Source organism: Corvus brachyrhynchos, unplaced genomic scaffold, assembly GCF_000691975.1.
Source record: "Corvus brachyrhynchos isolate BGI_N302 unplaced genomic scaffold, ASM69197v1 scaffold350, whole genome shotgun sequence".
Classification (NCBI taxonomy): Eukaryota; Metazoa; Chordata; class Aves; order Passeriformes; family Corvidae; genus Corvus; species Corvus brachyrhynchos.
The window spans coordinates 221110-222833 of NW_008235638.1; the positions used below are offsets into that span (position 1 = coordinate 221110).

At 63.1% G+C, this 1724-nt stretch overlaps 1 protein-coding gene across 1 annotated transcript in view; it reads left to right on the forward strand.

Moving 5' to 3' along the window:
- The window catches only part of LOC103611363 (trichohyalin-like), a 9294-nt gene extending 7576 nt beyond the window's left edge, over positions 1-1718 (forward strand). The window contains exon 4 of the mRNA XM_017727531.1: positions 294-1718. Within this exon, the coding sequence (XP_017583020.1) occupies positions 294-1578 (1285 nt within the window). The 3' untranslated portion in view covers positions 1579-1718. The remainder of the gene's footprint in view (positions 1-293) is intronic.
- The last annotated feature ends 6 nt before the right edge of the window (positions 1719-1724 follow it).

The window sequence follows — 1724 nt, forward strand, 5'->3', positions numbered from 1 at the left end:
AAAAAGGGGGAGAGGGAGGGAGGCGCTGCGGCTGCAGAAGCCGATGTCAAAGTGCGCCGTGAGATCCGGGAACGGGAACCACGAGAGGAGCTGGGAAGGAGGGAACGACCCCGTGAGTGTGAGGAGGAAGCAGAACCAGAGAGGAGAATTGTCCGTGGGAGAGAGAGGGAAGAGGCCGTGAGGGAGAGGAGAATCCATCGGGATCGGGAGCTGGAGCTGGAGGGCTCTGAGCGCCGGACACAGGAAAGGGAGGAACGAGAGGCTGTGATTGACCAGAGAGAGACACGGGAGAGACGTGAAATTCGTGAACTCGAAGATGATGGAAGGAGACAAAGAGAAGCTCTGAGGTACGAAAGGGAGAAGGAGAGCAGAGCTGCAGCTGCAGAAGCCGACGTCAAAGTGCGCCGTGAGATCCGGGAACGGGAACCACGAGAGGAGCTGGGAAGGAGGGAACGACCCCGTGAGTGTGAGGAGGAAGCAGAACCAGAGAGGAGAATTGTCCGTGGGAGAGAGAGGGAAGAGGCCGTGAGGGAGAGGAGAATCCATCGGGATCGGGAGCTGGAGCTGGAGGGCTCTGAGCGCCCCAGCCGCCGGCCACGGGAAAGAGAGGAAGAAGTGACCACCACTGACCAGAGAGAGACACGGGAGGAGATCAGACTGGAGGTCCTGGAGGAGGAAGAAGAGGAAGAGGAGACGGAGCAGGGCCGGTGCCTGTACCAGACCCTGGACGTGGACACCGGAGATCTCTGCCCGCCAGGACAGGAGGTGCCCGTCAGTGACCTCAGGGTCCGGTACATCCCTGCTGACCCCGATGTCCGGCCCGAGGTCCGGGTGCTGCCCGATCCCGTTGAGCCCCAGACCGTCGCCTACTTGGTCCACGTGATCCAGAACCTGGATGACCCCAAGGCCACCACCTACGAGATCGTGTGCCAGCAGCCCGGCCAGCGGGGCCGGCCCGTGCGCGTCAGGACCTGCTCCGTGTCCCCGCGGCCACCGAGTGACCGCAGGGGCCACCCCGAGCCGCCAGCCAGAGAAACGGGGAGGGCTGAGGCGCCACCTTCCAAATCCCGGGAAATCTCCGAGGATCTGGATGAGCCCCAGGAAAGATCTGGAAAAGAGGTGAAGGACGGAGCTCTCCGGGATCCCGCTGAGCCGGAGGCTGCGAAAGGCGAGCGGGTGAAATCCAAGGAGATCCGGAGGCGCCCTGAGATCCCTGAGGAGCAGCAGGATCAGCCCCAGGGAGAGGGATCCCAGAAAACCCCACGGGAGCCCGGATCCGGCTGCCAGGGGAGAGAGCGGGAGGACGGCAAGGCCAAGAGCTGCCCCGCGGCTCCAGAGCCTCAGGAATCTCGGGATCCGGAGCGGAGAGATCCCGGAGAGAGCCGGGCCCGCAGAGAGGGAATCCAGGAGGATCTGGAGGATCCTGATCTGGGAAAGAGCTGCCAGGAGGAATCCAGGGAGAGGAGCCCCCAGGAATCCGGTGATTCCCAGGTTTCTTGGGAAGGTGGCACCAAGCAGGGCCAGGATTCCTCGCAGGAGGCCCCGAATCGCCCCAGGGATGAATCCAAGACATCCTGAGGGGAATCCACCTCTCCCTGGAGCCTCTCCAGGTCTTTTTGAGGGTCACTCCTGGCCCCCGTTCCCAGCTCGGGCCCAGGAGTGATGGACTCAAAAGGATTCCGGGGTGTCCAGTGGGGTTTGGGGCTTTTCCCTGGAATTATTCC